The sequence below is a fragment of the Propithecus coquereli genome, unplaced genomic scaffold, assembly GCF_000956105.1.
Source record: "Propithecus coquereli isolate 6110/MARCELLA unplaced genomic scaffold, Pcoq_1.0 Scaffold13, whole genome shotgun sequence".
Classification (NCBI taxonomy): Eukaryota; Metazoa; Chordata; class Mammalia; order Primates; family Indriidae; genus Propithecus; species Propithecus coquereli.
In genome coordinates this window covers 2,421,671-2,440,930 of record NW_012137191.1, presented here as the reverse complement: position 1 = coordinate 2,440,930, position 19,260 = coordinate 2,421,671, and the positions used below count along the sequence as shown (strand labels likewise).

Sequence of the window (19,260 nt, the reverse complement as noted above, 5' to 3'; positions counted from 1 at the left end):
CGAGAAAATGAAAAAGTAAAAAAGCGTAGAGGTGCCAGAAGTCGTTAATATTTTCCGTCTACTGTGGTCCCCTACGCTCCATCCCTGAGGTAGGATTTCCAAACTCGAATGCATCCTCAGTAGACGTATTCCATGTTGACAGATCTCTCGTCTTCCACAAAATGGGGCCGAGGAGGCGGCTGCTCTCTCCTCTATGGGCGCCGCCATTTTGTGAGGCGGCAGTAGCGGCGGCACGGCGGCAGGAGCCCGGGGTATGTGTAATGGTTGAATAGAATGACCCCCTCTAGGGAATCCCCAGCCCTGACGGTTACGTAAGGGGCTGTGCGCAAGTGCGGCGTTCAGGGAATCCGCACAGCCCGGGCCACGCAGCTTTGCGGCCCACATCTCCACTCCCCCTAAGAGGACCGGTGGGGGAAGGGCCAGCTGACCGGGTCTCCCTCCTACCACCTCCCCTTGCCTCCCGCCGGGGCCCAGCTTCTCCACCTCCCCTGGCCAGGTCTCCGCCCCTCATCGGTTTCAGAGACACTCACTCGCCCCGTGGTGTCGGGAACTTCCTAGCCACAGCCTTATTCCGACCCGACCCCATTTAAGAGAAAAACTTTAGTTGGGAAATAAATCTCCTTCCTAGAGTGAGCACCGGAAGCACGCTGAGCTATATTGCATAATTTTTCACCACCAAATAAATGTTCTCATTGGAACGATTACCTGAAATAACCCATCCAGACCCTTACTCCCCTGCGACCTTGGGTTAGTCAGTGACTTTGCCTGTAGTGGCCGTCACTAAAATACGAATAATAACACGTTTCACAGGCTGTAAGCTTAATAAACATTTATAGCAAAAGGCCAGCTCCAACAGCCCTTGTAAATGCAAACTTAAGTGGTAGTGTTTGTTGAGATGTTTTGTATCTTCCATTTAAACGAAGGTTTCCTTTTTTAACCTTCAAAAATATTTTAAACAAGGATATTTCAGACATTTGAGAGAAAGCAAGGAAAAACATGTTTTATTCCATATTTATTTTAAACGCAGCAGTCTTTACGATAACTTACTGTAAAAATGTACACGTTAATTATTATTGTCAAAGTTCGACAGATTGCTTCCCAACCAGTTTAATTACTGTTTGCATAACTTTGGTCATAGAATAATCCAGTTTGATACGTGAAACCAACCAAAGGCAAGATGTATTAAGAGCATTACTCTATTTCCACAGAACTAGGACAGTTCACAGTGTTCAGTGTATAGTTTGTTAAAGTTAGCTTGTGGATAATTCATGGAAAATGTGCTAATCAGACCCCAAAATACTAGCATAAGGCTCAGAAAAGCCGATTCCTTTAGATCTAAAAAAAACCCCCAAAAGGTAAGAAATTGACTTTATTCCGCTTTGTGACTGTTGCGTATCGGGAGGATATGTCCCTCTGAGCTCCCTTTCCCTCCAGAGGGCCACACCGGTTCTGTCGGGCGGGCGGGGACTCCGAGGCGGCCCTTCCAACAGCCAGGCCGGGGACGCGAACATCGCCTCCACCCCTAACCCTGGAACAACCGGTAGTGGCCGTTTCCCCGCACCGCCCCCCTTTCCGCCGGCTTTGTGTGCGTGTGAAATGTGCGGCACATTGCAGACGAACCCTAAGCCCGGCGAGCCGAGTCTATTGTTCCCCGCGAGGAGCTGCCGGGGCGGTGTGGAGCCAGGCGCAGTGCCGCGGCCGGCCCTCTGGGGTCGCTGTGCGGCACTGACTGCCGGGCTGTGGCGGCGGCACCGGCGGCGGCAGAGAAGAAGGCTGCCGGGGAGGGAAGCGGGCGAGCGGCGCGCAGCGGCTCGGCTGCCGCCGGTGCCTCTGCCCGGGGACGCCCCGGCCGCCGCGGCCGAGACCGCGCGTGAATGTGTGCAAAGGCCCCGCAGAGCCGGGGCCGGAATACACGCTGTCACCCCGCTTTCCACAAACCACCACACAGACCTCCCCCTCCCCACCCCCAGCCCCGCCTGCCCCAGCCTTGCCGCCGCCGCGGCCGCCGAAACTCTCGGGCCTCTGGCCGCCCCGGCCCCTCACCGTTGGCTCGCCTTTCCCCTCGTCCGCTCGCGCGCCCCCGGCAGCAGCACCATGTTGAATCGCGTCCCCGGGCCGAGCCGCCTGGGCCGGCGGCGCTGAGAGGCGGGCGAGAGCCGGGCCGCGGGGAGGGAGGGAGGGAAGGAAGGGGTGGGGGCCGCGCTCGCCCCGCGGCTTCGCGCGGATCCGGCTGTCGCCTGCCCCTCTAGTTTCGCTCCGATTTCTTTAAACTTTTTTAGAAATTCCCCTCCCTCCTTCCCTCCTCTCCCCCTGGCCTCCTGCTCCCTCCTTCCCCTCCTCCTCCTCCTCCTCCTCCCCCTCCCTCCCTCCCTGCGCCGCCGCCGCCGCCGCCGCCACCGCCGGCCCATGACTGAGCCCCGCCGCCGCCGGCCGAGGAATGGGCTCCGGGCTCTGGTAGGAAGCGCTGGGAGCGGGGGGCGCTTTTAAAACACTGATCTGGGTTTTTTTAAAACCTCCTTTGAAAAAATAATGGCAAACTCGACGGGGAAGGCGCCTCCGGACGAGCGGAGAAAGGGACTCGCTTTCCTGGACGAGCTGCGGCAGTTCCACCACAGCAGAGGGTGAGAGCAGAACCGGGGGGGCAGCGCCGGGGCGAGCTGGGGCGAACGGGGCTCTCCCGCCCGGGCCGGGCGCGGGGTCCCGGCTGACAAGTGCGGGGCTTTCTCTTTCCCGCAGGTCGCCTTTTAAAAAAATCCCTGCGGTGGGTGGGAAGGAGCTGGATCTTCACGGTCTCTACACCAGAGTCACTACTTTAGGCGGATTCGCGAAGGTGAGTGGAAGTTTTAATTTGTATTTCCCTCTCTCTGGCCTCCTCCAAAAAGTCTCCTTTGACCCCGGAGTGGGCGCTCGGGGCTGGGGGGGTGGCCCGCAGGGGCAAAAGGCGTTCTTTTCGCTCCCAGCCGGTGGCACGGAGGCGGACGGCGGCGGGGCTGTTTTTGGCCTGGTGGCTCGCGTGCGCGCGGCCGGCGCGGGGCTCGGGCGGGCGGGCGGCCCGGCGCCGGCTCGCGTCCTGCCCGGTTCCCGGCCGGCCCGGCGGGGTCTGAGCGCCGCGGCGGGGAGTGCGGGCGTGCGGGGCGCCAGCCCGAGCCCCGTGCCCGCCCCGCGCCCGCGCCGCCCGCTCGCTCGCTCGCGAGTCAGCTCTGCCGCCGCTGCCGCTCTAGCACAGGCGGAGACACAGAGACACACAGACTCTGAGAGCAGTTTTCGTGCAACTCAAAATTAGCGCGGGCAGGTTTAACATCGATAATCGGCTGCGAAATGATCCCGGCAGCCGGGGGCACAGCCTCGGCCCCGTCGCCCTCGGTTTATACAGCTAACAAAAGAAACCAGGACCTGTCTCCAAATAGCCATCTTAGGCTTCAAGGCTAGGCAGAAGCTGTAGGCCTCAAAGAAGGGCCTATGGAGATGGATAGATCTGGGAGAGGGATCGGAATCGGCTCCGGCCCCGGCCCCCCCAGAACCCGCGGACGTCGCTGTCCGGAACAGTATTGATCCTATTGAACTTTTTTTTTTTTTTTTTTAAGTGTAAACGGACCGCGTTGAGATTTAAAAGGGGGCGACAGAGGGACTTGCGATTGGTTATTGTCCGGGCTTCAAAAACAAAACAAACCCACCAAACCCCCCCAAACAAAACAAGTGCTATTAAATACAGGGCTCTCTGGTGAAAACACAGTGATTCAAAAAGCCCTTGCTTAGTAACTCTTACGGATCGATCCGAAACACCCATTGATGCCTTAGGTATCTACAGATCTCTGTAGAATGGGTATTTATTTCATAGTTAGGTTAAGGTTTTCTTGAACTGTACACTTTCAGACAAGTGTGCCTGTGTTTTTACCAGGTTTCTGAGAAGAATCAGTGGGGAGAAATTGTTGAAGAGTTCAACTTTCCCAGAAGTTGTTCTAACGCTGCCTTTGCTTTAAAGCAGTATTACTTGCGGTGAGTAGTAGTGACTTTTCCACAGTATTTGGAAATAAGGGACTTATGGGGAGATTTGTTTTTAGCAAAACAAAAGCGAACCTTGCACACTAGTTTCTAATCTCTTGTTAATTTCAGCCTGGGAAACATTTAATATAAATAAAGTGAGGTTGTAGGAAGGTGAAAGTTTTCCTCACCACTTTTAGGATCGTTTACATTTTTCGTACAAAATCATTACAGGTGACACCCCCCCTAATCTGGGTAAACATTCTTTTGTGACATTGTTATTGATTGCTTGGTATCCACTGAGGAGCAGAAAGGTGATGCTTAGTAAAAGAGTTAAGATAGATAATGAAACTTTGTAACCTTTGGGAAAATTTTTCTCTTTGTTTTGGAAACTACTTTACTTTTTAAAATTCTGACTTTCAGAATTTAAAAAATAAATGAAACTTCTTGTTTGGAACTGTGTCATTGAATAGTTTTTCAGTAGAATATTTCTACATAGCATGACATGTTGGTGCCTTAGGTAACCAGGATTGTTTTTAGAATTATTTTTTGTTGAGTTTCTGAGTGACTTAAAAACGTTCAAAAGGATTATTTTATCTTTAGGAAAATGGGAATACTATGGAATGGGATACTGTAATTTGCATTTTCTTTCGTTCTCCCACACCTTTTTTTGACTTCTTATTTGACAGGGTAAACTTCCTAAATTCAGTTTGTATGTGGTACAGTCTAGGTAATACATTTTGTGAATTCGCTTTATTTTTTTACTTCCAGTTTTTCTTCTAGGAATACTTTCATATTATAATTTATTATGAGGTTGTCTTAATTTTAATGTTTGCTTACACATAGAGGGTCCTAAGTTGGTTGTTATTTGAAACTAAAATAATACTCCTTGTATTTATTACTTTTAAGTAGCAATGTTACAGAATGGCCTTTTTTTGTAATGTAGCTTCTGCATAATTTGAGTTTTGCATTTATTGCTTCAAATGCACTCAATTATTCTGTATTATGCTTAGCATTCTGAAATAGGAAGTGTGGTAATTGCACAGGTGTACTTTCTATTGGCTATCTTAGATTGACTTCAGGCTTGAAGCTGGAGTTCACAGAACTTTGTGGAGTACTGAGTTACACAAGAAGCCTAGGAAATGTTAAATATGTTATCCATTGTGTGTATGTGTGTGATGGCTTGCATGTGTGTCAGAGTACATTTTTAAATAAAGGGCTAAATCAAAAAAACAAAATTAATCTCTAAAACTGTTGAATTAGTGGGGTGAGAAATAGAGAATTTATATTTATCGTAATATTCACTTGCTCATTTCCATTCATACTGTTGAGGGGAACATGTTAGTACATATTCTGGTTTTATGGTTAATCAGTTGGAACCATTTGGATTTTGGACTGTTAAAAATACATATTTTATAGTTTTGCCTGGTATTTGTTTGACTGATTGATTGAAATTTAGTATCCAAAAAGTACTATATGATATATATGGCTCATGAGATGTATATTTTTCTGAAAAATTTACATTCATACTAACACTTTTAGCATAGTCAATTAAATGTCTAAGCCCCCAATTTTTTTTTTTAACGAAGGTTAATCATAAGTATTGTTTTTCCAGTTGTCATTTCTGTCTTCAGATATTATCATTCATTAATTGTACTTATAGGTACTATTTTTAACTATATAGTTGCAAGGTTGTAAGTATTTAGTGTTCTCAGATCAATTTGGGCTTTATGCTCTTAATAGAAGCTGCTTTTTGAACTATGTCCTTAGCTAAACTTGTTTTTCCTCCATATGTCACTCTCCAGGTTTGTTTTTGTAGGGTTGTAGCTAGGCTACTAGGAAAAAAGTTGAAGCATTTGTTTTGGAAAATAAAACCATGCGAAGATTTGCATGGCTTGTAAAGAAATATAAAAGAAATATGCTGGTTAAAAATTGGGTACTACCAACCTTGAAAGAATTTTTTCCTAGTGGTGTAATATTGCAGAGTTAGAGGATATGTATTATACTGGGTTTTACGCCTTCCTCTGAAAAATCTGAACTAGTAGACAAGATGCTAAGCTTTAACAGTAATTCTGTTACTTAACCATAAGAGTGCCTCTTCATAGTAAGAGATAGTAATCAGTGACCTCTTTGCTACATCAAATTGAATATCATAGTTTCTGATGAGCAGATAATGCAGTGTGTTTTGTAAATTACAGGTGGAATAATTTTTTAAATATGCACTGCCTATTTGACCTATTGTAAGAATGTTATTACATGTGTTAGTTTTCCTTTACTTTATAAGTTTAATATTTGCTCACATTCCCCTGTAATTTTAGTATTAATTGGATGGATGGCTGTTAGCCTAATGTTTTCTGATATATCTTCATAATATTACAGACATTTAAATAAGGAAGAGCAAAATATCATGCTGGCTATGTATGTGTTATAACAGCTTTATGTTCTTTTTGATACAAACATACACAGTCATTAAATACAGAAACTTGAATATTAATGGTCTGCCAAAAGTTGGCTTGATTGTCTCATATATAGTTATTCAGCTGTAGATTGTCTATACAAATTTATCAAAGTCTAAAATTAAAAATGCACTTGATTATTTGTTTTAACATTGGCATTTAATTTTTAAAAATGTAAGTGCCTACTGATAACATGTGAAAGTACTCTATTTAAAAATTGGGTAGTAATCTATGATATTATGTACTTTATTTTCATTTAGTTCTTTTCTTGGTATGTCATCTCAATGTGTTCTACAAATGTTTATTATTGGAATATTCCTATAAGTATAAAAGGATGAGGTATAATTTCCCACATTTTGTAGATGGAGATATTAAAGTGCAAAAAATTTAAAGTGGCTTTAGGGGCATTCATTAATTGTACAAAAAAGTTGGGTTCATGATGTGTTCAGTAATATTTAATCAGTCTATTATGAGTTCAGTTTGTTACAGATGATTTTAAGAAATTAAAATATAATTAGAAATTACTTGTGCTAAATTTATCCCCAAGTATATCGTTGTCCAATGTGTTCCATGTTTACTCACTGAATTTTATTTTTCTGTTTTGGTACTGAGATTGGGTGACAATTTGCTACCCTAATTTAGGTTAAGAATTTGAAGGTTTGGTATGAAGATTTGGTTATACATTTCAAATACTTAGTTGAAGAATTTTGTTTTTGGTCACTGACAGAAAGTACAGTTTAGTCAAGGTTAACTTGATATTTCTTTTATAAAACTTTTGGGAAGGAGGGGAAGTATCTTGGACTATAAAAATTTATTATACAAAACTACATGTTACTGGTTTTCTGGCACTGAAACTTAATTAAATGATTGCTTTTTACATGTACCAACCTTTAGAATAGTCAGAAACTTAATTGTAGAGTTTTGCTCACCATAGTGGAATTTCAGTTATATTGTGAATTTATTCTATTTTGTTTTTCTTTGTGGGTAAAGCCCTCCCTTAAATTATACCAACAGAGGGAGTTTACACTTACTAGTTACATGGAATGAATACACTCATGCGTTCTTTAGTTGGTGTCTACCATGTAGATCAGTTCTTTTAAGAGAAAGTCTTTTATGAATCACTGAGGTTAAGTGAAAGAATTCTTCAAAGTTGTAATAAATAAGTAAAGTAACACATTGAGTTTGTAAATTGCTAAATGGACCTGAATAAACAGATTACTCTTCTCATTCAAGAAAGGAAAATAAAAGTAATATGGAGATTGGAAGAACAACTGTATCTGAATAAATTATTCATATACGTATTTTAAATTTAATTTTATAAGCTGTATCTTTTATGCATAAAACTTGATTTTGATATTTTCTGATATTCTGTTACATTTTTAAAGGGCATGCAGACTTGTTGAAAGGAGTAGAAAGTGGAGAAAGTTGAAAGACTGATCAAAGCTCAGCTAGGTTAGTGTTGTGTCTTAGAATTGATGTTTTAAACGGCTTAAATTTAACCCAAGTAGAAATAAGTTGAATTCTTTCCAAGATAGATAGTTACTGAGGTTACAAATTTTACTGAGGATACAAACTGAGAACTGTATGATTCCTAAAAATGTTTATATGCATTTTTGCATTTCAATTTTCTACCTTAGCTGTTAACTAAAAATATCTGTTTCTGAATAGAAGGACTGTTTTGTAATCCTACCTCTGTTCTGTTGTGGATTCAATATTTTCATAGTTGATTGTATGTGAAATCCACTATAATGTCTTTGATAGAAAAATATATCAATACTATGGATCTTTTATAGTCTCAAATTGAATGAAATTAGAATTTGGAAAAGGAAGGAAAAACATTTTGATTCCTTGGAATTTAAGTGCATTAAGTGGGCAAGTTCTTAACACATATTTTTAGATAAAGTATTAAAGACTGTTTATTATTTTGTGAAGGTTGCTTATTGGGTATTTTCCAGACGTACTAAAGTTTAATGGCAAAAATGGATTTAGTCTGATTTGGGAATTAGAGGACATGTGGGGCAGAATGGGGTGGGGGTAGGGAGATCCCCCCCACCCCCCGTTTCTTTGATCTTCCACTACTGTCATCACCAGTCTTTGGTATTCAGGGTCAGTTAGAGTAGAAATTCCCAATTTGTGCTCTTTGAAAGAATACATTTCCTGAAATGTTAATATGTTTCCTGGAAAAGAAGGCCAAATGAATTTGAGCAAAAAGTTAACCATGGGTTACTTTATTGCAGGATTTCTTAGAGATTTTATTTTGTTAATGTGTGTTGTGGATCTCTAGAAAATTTGGGAAAACACTATTACTTTTCCCATATTCCTCATAGTAAATGGTATTTCTCAAACATCACCACAGTGGTATATGGTGTGATACAGCATGTTTGAGGAACATCTACTAAGTTCTTGGGAGCATAGTTTGGGAAACTCTGAGCTAGAGGAAATGAGGGTTAAAGAAGAAAAACTTTAAATATGGAAAATAATGGGGAAAATGAGATGAGAGGTAATTATATACATATTTATATAGGGACATACAAATACAGATTTAAATAATTTTCATGGCATTATTATTTGCATATCTTTACCAGCGTGCACAATTATATTGGTAATACTTGTTAAATAGTTGTTCCAGTAGGGAGATTTTAAGATTATCCTGTGTTTATCAACAGGAAAGAAAGGTCAAGAAATATTGTAGTCTAAATGTTAGCAGAAGAAAATTTGAACCTATAAGATAAGTAGTGGCCCTAGTTGGTACAAAATGGGGAAAGACATCATCATAGATACATAACAGTATTTTTTGTACTGTTTAAACTATAATGTCAATGACTAAACTATTTGTCAATGACAAAAAACCTATGACCATGACAGAGAGTTTTAAGTCTCAGGCAATGATTCATCTCTTGGCATGATATTTTTTATAACAAAAGAATTCATGGTTAATTTTATTTGGTTGCTTTGGTCTTCTTTACTCTTGACATTCTTATTTAAACTAGCAGCCCACAAAGGGCAAGTCACTGTTCCTTTTCTTCTTCTTTGTAAAAGGGAAAAAAAAAGTATCCCTTCTAACTTGATCTTTCTTTTTTTAGACAAGATATTTGTATTTAAAATTTTGTTTTGTAAAATCTATCTAAACAAGTGTCTCTAGAGAATTGTGGCAGAATCATTTATAAAACTGTTTTATAGAATAGTAATTGCTTTTCTTGAAATATGATGATAGTCCTGCTAAAAATTTGTATTTGCTTCAGTTCTCTGATTTTAAAAACTAAGAAGTCATATCATGAATTTTGATGTTATGGAAAAGCTATTTAGAAGTAGATATTCGTCTAAAGACCAGACTATACTGGAGTTAAAAATGGAGATTTTTGTTTTGTTTTATTTTTAAATGGAGATGTTAAGATTAAAGATTATCTTCAAATATTTTATAACTTAAAGTTATAAGCATAATTTTTATGAAAGACAAAAATATTGTCTTTTTAATTTAAAATAAATGCATATAATGTGGTTAGTTCAGTTATCCATTGTAGAGCCAAAGAAATTGACAAGTTTTTTTAGTTTATTCAAAAGTGCCCAAAAATGCATGATGATTAGTATAGGTTACCAGTCATAAAACTTATTGAAGCATTCGCCTAGGAAATAAAACTTTTGGGGCACTAGGAGTAAGAGATGGTTTAGAGCAAATTGTCACTCTCAGTAGCATTCAGGTTATTTATGAATTTCATTAAGCTTTCTAAGAATTGTGTTTTTACGGTAGAGTCTGACATAATATTTTTCTGTTTTGAAACATAAGTAAATTTTACTTATGTGCGTGGATACTTTTTGTGTATTCATTATGTTATGAATTGAGGGTTAATTCATTTGACTAAGTACATGGCGATAATCTGTTGCTGGAACTGAAGTCTCTTGGTGATGTCTAGGAATAGCTATCACATTCTGAATTACTGCCCAAAAATGACAGATCCATAGTTCCATTAATATCTAAGTCAGTGTTTGCAGGGCTCCACCCTTGTCTTACTGCAATAGAATTTTGTGGCGGGGCCCCAGGAAGAATGTGTTGTTTTGATGTTTTGGCTGTTTCCCTCTTTTTCCCCATCATGCCATTGATTTGAAGTAATGGGGTCGTTTGTCCTTTAGAATGTCCCAAATTCTGGATTTGGTTGATTGCTTCCTTCTAGTGTCAGTTAACTTGTTCCTCTATCCTTTGTATTTATTTTCTGAAGACTGATAGATTTAAAGGTTAGATCATTCAGGTTTTCAGGTTCAATATTATAGGCATACTTAGTAGGTAGTACTGTGCTTTTCATCATATCATGAGTCATATATAATGTTTAGTTGATCCTTTTTAGTGATGTTAAGACTGAACAGTCATTTTAGGTATTAATAGCCTGATTAATATGTATTTTTAAGAAGAATGCCCCAGGTGATTTTTAAGTACATTGGAGTTGGAGAACAGTTGATTTAAGTATTGTAATGAAACCAATTTAGTTGCTGAGATAACTGGTTTAACTTGGCATGAACATGTTGGCCAGGCCTACATCCAGAACAAAACCTCTTAGTGACATCTGGTCACTAAGCAGATGACGGGGCACCTGCTCAAGCTGCACCTGTCATCACTAAGCAGGGTCTGGACACACCCTATACTTTGTCTCTCTGCTCCAGAGAAGGTAATAAGGGCTCCACTTCAGTTAAGGATAAAAAAAGGGCAAACTACCAAATTTTAACTCATCCTAACTGTATTTATATAATTTGGATTCTTAAAAATTAACTTAAAAGTAAGTTTTCCTTCAGTATTCCTAACTGGAGAATTTTCTTAATATGTAATATGTTTTTTTTCCCTGTACATAGGATTTTACAATATTCTCCCCAAATGGGGTATAATTTGTTTTATTGAATTTACTGAATGTGTGTTCTCTTGTTGAATGTTTTGTTAATCCTAGTAATGTGTAGGGAAGTTAACTTGTATAAATTCCTCTTAAAAATAACAATACTGGCAATAGCTTTTTTTGTTTAATGCACAATATCTTCATTTTTCAAAGCATTTTCATATGAGATTTTATTTTTATCATTTTAAATTTCAGAAGTAATCACTGTTGTTATTTAATCTTAGAAAATAATAACACTTGGGGAAAAAATTCTTTACACCACTCTTTTCTTCTTGGGGTATATGGGTTACTTCTTAAAAAAAAAAAAAATAAGTTCTAGGTTATTTCCAACTCCCAATCTTAAGTGTCAGCCGAAATTGCTATCAGGAAAGTGTATTTTATGTATTTTCAGACCACACTTTCCCCATCTCACCTTCTCATTCCCTTCCCTAGTGATAGACCTATTTTACATTTTACAAACTATTATCTTATACATAACCTTCCATTATTCACAGTTGCTAAATATCTTCAGGTATATTTCATGTTAAGGTGTGTTTTGCTTTTGTTTTTATCAGTAAATGATTTTTTTTAATTATCATGTAGTAGGGCTAAAATATAAAGTTTTTATGAAGCAGAATTTGAATAAGGTTATGTAATAATCCTGGATATACATCCCATTATAAAATATGGCAAGATTCTATAATTCTAATCTTTCTGAGTTCTTACCATTTTACTTAATAAATTTTTATTTACAGTGTCCAATGGTCAGCTGCTATGTGCACAAAAAGATGATGTTTATTATATAACACAGATATCTTTCATAGTGAAGTGTTTTGGGGTGAAATTTTATTTTGTCCTTCTACTAGCCCAGTGATTAATTTTAAATTAATAAAATGTTAATATAAACATACATGAGGTCAGTAGGAACATTCTTCTGTTAAAATAGGGCAAAGAAGAGACTGTAAGTTAGTGCCCTGTTAGAAGATACCTAACTTGTAGTGCTTTTGAGATTAGGCTGAATTTAAATTTGTCAGTGGTAACACTCAGGTTGATCACACTTTGCGTAATGGTTCACAAATTAAGTGAATTTTCAGTGTGCTTGAGCTCAGATCATACCACTTAGTACTTCATAAACAGTAGTTAGGACCTTGGTAGCCTGTATCTCCAGGTATGCTAGTAAGTAATAGGTGGTCTATCAAGAGTACTTAAGTAGTTGGTATAATCTTTTTAATTTACACCAATAAAAAGTCAAACTTTTGAATTTCTGAGTCATTTTTTTCAGATAGCCCCACATTACAATGTATTAATTCAATGTAGTAAAAATCTGTGTTATTTTAGGATAGTCCAGTTGGAGAGAAATAGTGAACCCTTCATTTTTCTTTTTTGCCATGTTTTCTCTTCTTAAAACTGTTAATTTTTCTTTTTTGCTGTCTGTCTATATGTGAACTCTTGTTTATACTTCATCTAGTTGGACCAGGTTAATTATTATTTTGCCACGTTTGCTTTATATTTTTCTTTTTACATGTGATTGTATATACATACACATATTGTTGATATTACTGTTGTGTAATCATTAGATATTATTACAGTATAATGTTTTTTACTGTTATTTATGAGCATATGTTACCTAGGAATGAAAACATTCTCCAGTGTAACAATGCACAGTTATCAAATTCAGAAAACTTGACATGGATGCCAGTGTATTACCAAATATACAGACAAATCTTAAGTTTTACCAATTGTCCCAAAGATATCTTTTATAGCAATCATACCCCCCCAGTCCATGATCTTGTATTGTATTTAATTATCACATCTCCAGTTCTTCAGCCTTTCGTTATCTTTTGAACTGCCAAATGTACTGTAAAGTTTGGATTTATCTGATATTTATTCAGGATTAGATTAAGGTTAGGCTTTTTTGGCAAGAGGCATATTGTGTCACTTCGTCCCATTATTGCTGAAGTTAATTTTGGTTAAGGTGGTATCCTCCTGGTTTCTCCACTGTAAAGTTACCATTTTCTGTTTTCTAATTAATAACCCGTGGGGACATACTTTGCGACTTCATAAATATCTTGCTTACTGTCAGATTTTTACCCAATAGTTTTAACTTCCACTGATCTTTATTGTTAGAGTTAGTTATTACTATGATATATATGTAAGACGCTTATTTTCCAACTCTGTCATTCCTTCTGCATTTATTGGTTGATAGTCTATAGTAAGGGAAATATTTTCATTCTTATTTATTTATTAGATTTTTGTTTTATACAATGAGTTAAATTTATTATTATTATACATTTTGCTGCTTAAATTTGGCCAGTGGGAGCCCTTTCAAGCTGGCTCCTTTGTCTTTTTAACATGTTTCTATTATTTTTGAACTCTTTGCTTTGTGACAAAATGAGATCTTCCAGGGTCAGTTTGTGTTTTGCCTACCCAGCTGTAGAATCAGATATTTCTCCGAGAAGTCCTGGTTCTTTTTAGTATGGAATGGCATATAGAAACCAAGATCTAGGTGATAGGTGTGCTCATTGCTATTGGGTTATTTTTTCTTTTAGGCCCTTTTAGAGAACATAGCTAGGAAAATTTTTATTTCATATATAAATATATATATATTTTAAAAATCATGAGGTTATGCTGATACTTGTATTTATAGTCCAAACAAGTTTCTTCTTGCCTTCTTCCATTCCATGTATCTCCCTTAACTTTCATTGAGAACCCTAATTCTCTACAGCAGTGTGTTTACTCATGTTTTCAGTTCTATAATACATATAGTATACTTTGAGACTTGGCATACCCTTACCACTGTAAATAACAAACCTACCAAGTAGAGCTACAAATTTGTTTGTGGTTCTTTTTGTATTTAATCTGAAAATATATTGTTAAAGTACAGTCATGTGCTGCGTAATGACGTTTTGGTCAATGACAGACCACATATATGACAGTGTTCCTTTAAGATTATAATACATATTTTTACTGTACCTCTTTTGTTTAGATATGTTTAGATACACAAATACCATTGTGTTAGAGTTGTCTACAGTATTCAATATAGTAACATGCTGTCCAGCTTTGTAATCTAGGAGCAATAGGCTATACCAGGCTATAGCTTTGGTGTGTAGTAGGTGCTACCATCTAGGTTTGTGGAAGTACACACTCTGATGCTTGCACAATGATGAAATTGCCTAACAATGCCTTCCTCAGAATGTATCATAGTCGCAAAGTGACACATGACTATATTGTGTTAAAAAATTAAGTGATTGGATTTTTTCCTGGGTGTTTATTATTCACTTGAAATACAATAAAATTCGTATCTTTAAAATTTGTATTCAATTTTGTGTTTTCTCCCATCTTTGTTTAATTTTGTTTATGAATATGTAAAATACCTAATAGAATTCTAAAGTCAAAGTTTAAGAAAAGGTATACTTGTAGGTTACTCTTTTCCTTTCCCTATCTCTTCTATCCCATTTCTACCCATGCTTTGTTAGTAATTAACTTGCTTAGTTTTTAGTTATGCTTCTTGTGTTTCTCTTTGCAAAATTAAGGAGGTATATACATGTATACATACATGCATTCTTAGTTCCTCTCATTAAGATGAATACTTTTTTTGTATTTTGCTTGTTTTCACTTAATATATTTTGAAAAATCACTCTACATTCATAGAATCTCTCTCTCTCTCTCTCTCTCTCTTTTTTTTTTTACAGCTGCACAGAGTTCCATTGTGTGGCTGTATCCTAATTTATTCAACCAATCCCCTACATGATGGCATTTAGGTTGTTTCTGATATGTTACAATAGTAATTAATGTCATATGAATACTCTGCATAAATCTAAGTAACCTTATGTAAACCTATTTTCAAATTGTTGTAGATGTGTCTTCAGAGGAAATTGCTAAAGTGGGGATTGAAGCAGCAATCAAAGAATAAATGCATATATAGTTTTTATAGTTTTGTTAAATATTGGCAAAATAACCTTTGTAGGAGAGAACTTTTTCTTATTCTCACCAGCAGTGTATGAAAGTGCCTGCTTCCCATAGCTTTTCCATGTGTTGTCAAGCTTGTTAAGTTTTACCAATCCTAGGGGGTTAAGAAATGTATCTCACTGTATTTTAATTATTGAGGTTTTATAGCATTTTTTTTTTTTTTAAAGATGAGGTCTTGCTATGTTGCCCAGGCTAGAGTACAGTGGCTATTCACAGGCACAGTCATAGCACTGTACCCTCGAACCTCTTGGGCTCAAGCAATTCTCCTGCCTCAGCCTCTGGACTACAGGCGTGTGCCACTGTGCCCCCATGCCCGGCCTTTATAGCATGTTTTAATATTTGGTAGTACTGTTCCCATCTCATAGTTCTTTGTTTTACAAGGTTTTCTTGAGTATTCTTTTATGTTTGTTTTTCTCTGTGAACTTTATTTAGTATCAATTTGTTCTAGTTCCAGAAAAAAGCTTATTGGTCTTTTATCAGGATTGCATTAGATTTATAAGTTGAAGAACTCAGATCTTGATGGTACTAAGTTGACTTACCCAAGACAGTAGAAGTTTGCCATTTGTTCAAATCTTTTTGTGTCCTTCAGGAGCCTAAAGTTTTCTTTACGTAGGGTTTGGACATTTCTAAAAGTTTATTCTTAAGGATATTATTATTTTTGTTGCTGTTGCAAGTATGGGTTTCTTTCCCATTTTATCTTTTAATTGTTTATTATTTATTTATGTGAAAGCTATTGAATTTTCATATTTTGTAACCTCCTGCCTTGCTAAATTGTTTTACAGTTTGTGTTAGTTTTACCATTGATTTTTTCTTTTTTTAGAATTTTCTGTGTATACTAGCATGCCATCTGCAAACAGGGATTGTTTTACTTCCTCTTTTCTAATTTTTATGCCTCTAGTTACTTTCTTTTGTCTAATTGCATTGGACAATATATACATATAGTAATAAATAGTAGGGAAAATGGAGACATCTTTTCCTTGCCTTGACGCTGACCTTAGTTTGATGCTTCTAACATTTCCTCATTGAGTAAGATACTGCCTTGTATATGTTTTTGATGCAGTCTTAACCACTGACCTTTTTTTTTTTTTTGAGACAAAGTCTTGCTCTGTGGCCCTGGCTAGAGTGCCTCATAGGTTGTTAAGTATGAAATGTCCTATTTCCTTAAGTACTAAGTTTGACAGTTGATATCTCTGACATTTCACTTTGATATTCTTGTTTTGTTTTTATTGTGAAGGTACATCCCCAGTCTTGCCAAATGCATGTTTTGACTTGTGATTATCTTTCAAATTTTTTTTGAGCAATTTTTGTGAATCCATGGATAAGTCAAAAACCTGTGTTGTTTTCAAATACGAGTTTCATCATGGAACCAAGGCAGCGCGGACAGCTGGAAATATCAACGAAGTGTTTGGGAAGGATGTGGCTAATGAACTCACAGTAAGTCTACGGTTTGAGAACTTTCATTCTGGTGACTTTAATCTTGAAAATGAGCCATGTGGGTGACCTGAGACCAAGGTGGATAATGACAAGCTGAAAGCTGTAGTGGAAGCAAATCCATGTCAGCCTACGTGTGAATTAGCAGCAAGGTTCGACGTTACTATTCCAACAGTATTGGACCATTTGCAACAAATCAGCAAGGTAAAGAAGCTGGACAGAGGGTACTGCATGAATTAAACGAGCGTCAGAAGAGAAATCATCTTGGAGTTTGTCTTTTTGTGCTGTCACGACATAAAGGTGAACCATTTCTACCCCGTATTGTTACATGTGATGAAAAATGGATTCTTTTTGACAGTCGCAAGCTTTCGGCACAGTGGTTGGATAAAGATGGAGTGCCGAAACACAGTCCAAAACCAAATATTCATCAAAAACGGCTAATGGTGTCTGTTGGTTCAGCACTGGTGTGATCCACTACAGCTTCGTGAAACCTGGTCAGTCGATTACAGTGAATGTCTACTGCAACCTATTGTATGAAATGATGAGGAAGCTTGCAATTAAGCAGCCGAGATTGGTCAATAGAGACAGGCCATTCCTCTTGCAAGACAAGGCTCAACCATGCTGCTCAACCATTCCTCTTGCAAGACAAGGCTCAAACAATGCTGCTCAAACTACAGAGGCTGGACTTGGAAACTGTCATCCACCACATGCAGACCTTGCACCAACTGACTGCTGCTTCCTCCAGGCTTTGGACCACTTTTTGCAAGGAAAAATACTCAGTTCTCAACAAGGTGTGGAAAATGAACGACTTTCGACTTTCACTGTTTCATTGCGACTCGCTCTCCAGGCTTCTTCTGCTGCTGCTGGCATAAACAAGCTACGGTTAAGGTGGCAAAACTGTGTCGATAGTTTAGGCGCATACTTTGATTACTTGTATTGCTTCTTGCTTGAGATGTAATGAAGTACACTTTTGATTTGAAATCGGACATTTCATATTTAATGACCAAACAGCTCACAGGAACCTCCAACTCCTGGGCTCAGGCCATCCTCCTGCCTCAGCCTTCTGAGTAACGGGGACTACAGGCATGCGCCACTGTGCCCAGCTAGTTTTTTTTCTAATTTTTGTGGATAGAGAGTCTCTATTTTGCTCAGGATGCTCTTGAACTCTTGATCTCAAGCCATCCTCCTGCCTTGACCTCCCAGAGTGCTGGGATTATAGGCATGAGCCACTCCGTCTGGCCTGTTGACTTTAATTATAATAATCCTGTGATATATGAAAGGGCGCCTATATCTGTTTATTGGATAAGCAATATCGTTAGACTTAGATTCATAACTTTTATATGTTTTATCTACGACAGTTTGGTTTTAATTTTGTAAAATCTGTGGTTTTTTTATTATCTGTATTCAAGAGGGGAGCTAATGAGGAATAGTACACTTTTAAAATCCTATTTTGCAGCCTATATTTGAATGTGAATGTTTCTCATGTTCTATGAATTTAACTTATAAATAAAAGTTAGCCACAGTGCTAAATGGTAACTTTCAAGAAAAATTACTTTTCCTGTTCTGTCTATCCATTAAGAACTCTTTGCTTTTTATTCTTTGTTGGTCATTGATTACATTACTTGATATACAAAATTAAGGCAGTAATTTACATCATTGCTTGGTTTTTGTTTTCTCAAGGTGAGAAGTAATTATTTTGGTTTAAAAAGTTTTCTTTATAGGTTAATGAACCTTATAGAGAAGAAAAGCAAATTTATACTTAGTTACAATCAGAAATCTTACGTATTTGGGTGAATCCATTTAAATCCATCAACACTTAATTGAATGTTTTATGTTTTTACATTGTATGTTTGATCCTCAGAATTAGACACAATATGGTTATTAAAAAATATCTTGCTAGTTTTGAGAGTTGCTTGGAACATCCCTCCTTTGGCCCCCTTTTTATAAACTCTGGGGGTTAGCTAAAGTGTGAGTGTGCCTGTGTACATGTGCAGCACTCTTTAGAGCTTTAGGCAGATTGCTTGATAATTTCTTGGTCATAACCAATCCTATGGGAATTTACCAAGTCCTATACATTTAAGAGGCTAAGTTGAAGTATAAATAAATATTAATTATTGTATGCAAATTTAATGTTTTATAGAGGCCTTACAGAACGGAAAAATTTAGATTCCTAAAGATAGGGACAAGAATTGTGAAGTTAGCTCCAATTGGATGTGGCTAGTGAACCTGTTAATTCATGGTATTATCAGTCTTAGTACTAGAAGGGATTTTAAGAACGTGGTCTAGCCTTTTGCTTTCTGGTAGGGTAGAAATATAGATATTTTTTTCTGACGGGTTTGTAAAGGATAATTGACTGGCCTAAGATCACTACTATTGAATGATGGGGGGTGGGGAGTACTAATAGAAACCAACCAGAGCTGCCTTTATTACACTAGAAACTCCATTCTGTTTTAAAAGGAGTAATTGTAGAAGATTATCAGAGATTTCTCTGCTATATAAAATGTGATCTTTATTTTTACGTTAAGATAATTCTACTGATTTATACCATCACTAAAGCATAGGTATTA

At 37.9% G+C, this 19,260-nt stretch overlaps 1 protein-coding gene across 1 annotated transcript in view; it reads left to right on the top strand.

Moving 5' to 3' along the window:
- Positions 1 to 2,502: 2,502 nt before the first annotated feature.
- Positions 2,503 to 19,260, top strand: part of ARID2 (AT rich interactive domain 2 (ARID, RFX-like)) — a 174,049-nt gene continuing 157,291 nt past the window's right edge. The window contains exons 1-3 of the mRNA XM_012638389.1: positions 2,503 to 2,621; positions 2,737 to 2,830; positions 3,899 to 3,996. Of these exons, the coding sequence (XP_012493843.1) occupies positions 2,530 to 2,621; positions 2,737 to 2,830; positions 3,899 to 3,996 (284 nt within the window). The 5' untranslated portion in view covers positions 2,503 to 2,529. The remainder of the gene's footprint in view (positions 2,622 to 2,736; positions 2,831 to 3,898; positions 3,997 to 19,260) is intronic.